We start from the raw sequence: 2157 nt of genomic DNA on the forward strand, positions 1-2157 counted from the left end.
CTTAACAAACCCTCAGCTTTTATCATCGAAATAACATTAAGCCCAGAACTTTCCTTATCACCATAAACCGTCACCTCACTACCATCCAAGGACTTTAACCTTATTATCCTACTCTTACACACTATCTGAGCTTCATAATCAGACAGCCAATCCATCCCTAAAACCACATCGAACCCTCCCAAGGTCAAAACATACAACGTAACAGGGAACTTATGTCCCTCTAACTCTATCTTACAGTCCTTAACCATTTTCATTATTTTAACCGAGGCGTCACTAGCGGTTTCTACTATAAAGGTTTCAAACACTCGGCAACATTTCATTTTAGCTAATTTACTAAATGGTGTAGTTACGAAACTCCTATTTGCACCTGAATCAAACAATACTGAAGCGGAAATACCGTTTCATAAAAACGTACCAGTGACGACATCTGGAATCTGCTTGGCTTGTTCTTGAGTCAACATGAAGGCCCTGGTCCTTGGCCTCGATGGTTCAGCATCTTTCTTCCCGCTTCCCCCAGCTTCAGTACACTCTCTGGCCATGTGGCCTGTCTTACCACACCAGAAACATGCCGGTTTCTCACTGCACTCATGAGCATAGTGCCCCACCTTCCCGCACTTATAGCAAGCGTTTGACCCTACTCGAAACTCTCCCTCATGCGCCTTCTCACATTTTTAACAAACATCAGATCCCTTACCCCACTTGCACTCACCACCGTGCATCTTACCACACGTCTTACACGGTCTCTTCTCCCACACTTTCTGCTTCTTATCTTTGGAGTTCCATAACTGAGTACCGGGTCGTTTAACATTAACCCACTTCTTATCTTTCTTCTCTTCTTCTACCACAATATCATCCGCAGCCAGGTCTGCATAAACCATCTCTGCGAGTTCGACAACAGAGTCAAAATTAGCAGGTTTATTTGCCCTTACTAGCATGCGGACTTTCTGTGGCAATCCCCTCACATAACACCTTATTCTCTTAGCCTCAGTGTCGACCATATCGGGCACCAACCTAGACATTCGGTTGAACTCGGTGGTGTACTCACGATGTTTCATCGTCCCAGCTTTCAAGTTCAGGAATTTCATCTCCGCCCTCTCAACCTCGGCGTCAGCACAAAATTTCTTCATAACCAGTTCTTTCAGATCTTCCCACCTCATAGCCTTGATCTTAACCCGGGTCTTCCTCTGCTCCACACTTTCCCACCAATACATCGCCTCCTCTTCAAATGATTGGGTGGCATACCCGACAGCTTGATCTGGACGACACTCGCTAATGCGGATAATTTTATCCTTAGCGGTTATCCATTGAAGGGTAGCGATTACGTCTCCCAAACCAGTCAGCTTCGGCGGGTCACAACCCTTTAAGGACTTATAATTGCAACCACCTCGGCCTCTCTTCCTATCGTCAACTTTCACAGACTTAACCACACTCGAGGCCTCCCTCTCTTCTTCATCATCTTTCCTACCCTCTCCTTCCGCCCTTTCAGCAGTTCTTTCACAATCTCCAGCAGACCTCTCCGGGTTCATGTTCTTCACTGCAGTAGCAACAGCTTGTACAATAGCTGCTTGGATTAAGGGATCTAGCTGAACCCCTCGTTTTTGTTAAGGTTTCCTCCAGTTGCGCTTCCTTCTTCGGTGTTGGAAGCTGTTTCTACCGAAGGTTGTTGGGCATGACGAGGTCTGCCACGACGTCCAGTGCGGCCTCCTGCTCCAACAACTGCCCTAGATCCAGCAAACATATTCTGGAAAGGAAAACACAAACGTCATCACTCAAGGAACTATTTAGTACAAGGATAGTAAGGCTAACTGGTAATAACAGTGGCCAGCTGTGATTAGCTGATCACGTTACTTTCCGTGTCCTAAACAGTTCCCTTTATGAGTCTATTTGTGCTGGTTCTACTTTAAACAGTTAGTCAATCAAAACAATCAACAAATCCTATCCCTATCGTTCACATATCCTTTCTTAATCATTTAACATACATCATTTAATCATACATCTTACCTTTACTGAGCTTGCTTGAGCGACACATGGCTATCTTGAACTGGCATCTTAGTTCATTTCTTACTTTAATCCCACTCGCTGTTCGAGTCTAAGCACGTAGGATGCTTAAATATCTCGAACTTTGCTCTGATACCAACTTGTAAGGCCACGTTACCG

General features: G+C 45.0%; 1 protein-coding gene across 1 annotated transcript; it reads right to left on the bottom strand.

The window, feature by feature from the left end:
• Positions 1-401: 401 nt before the first annotated feature.
• Positions 402-1587, bottom strand: LOC143617496 (uncharacterized). The gene is made up of 2 exons (XM_077090036.1): positions 677-1587; positions 402-637 (listed from the first exon to the last, which is right to left on the bottom strand). Exons 1-2 carry the CDS (start codon positions 1524-1526, stop codon positions 402-404), a joined length of 1086 nt encoding a protein of 361 aa, XP_076946151.1. The 5' UTR covers positions 1527-1587.
• Positions 1588-2157: the final 570 nt, after the last annotated feature.

Source organism: Bidens hawaiensis, unplaced genomic scaffold, assembly GCF_021521415.1.
Source record: "Bidens hawaiensis isolate Kalapana, Puna unplaced genomic scaffold, B.hawaiensis_p1.1 tig00002323_1, whole genome shotgun sequence".
In the NCBI taxonomy this organism is placed as follows: Eukaryota; Viridiplantae; Streptophyta; class Magnoliopsida; order Asterales; family Asteraceae; genus Bidens; species Bidens hawaiensis.

Bases quoted from the DNA above. Each gene is read 5' to 3' on its own strand.
- LOC143617496 (XM_077090036.1), bottom strand. From the start codon at position 1,526: ATGAACCCGGAGAGGTCTGCTGGAGATTGTGAAAGAACTGCTGAAAGG. The intron at 638-676 runs GTTAAAAATGTG...GAGAGTTTCGAG, and splicing joins GGGTAAGGGATCTGATGTTT to TAGGGTCAAACGCTTGCTAT.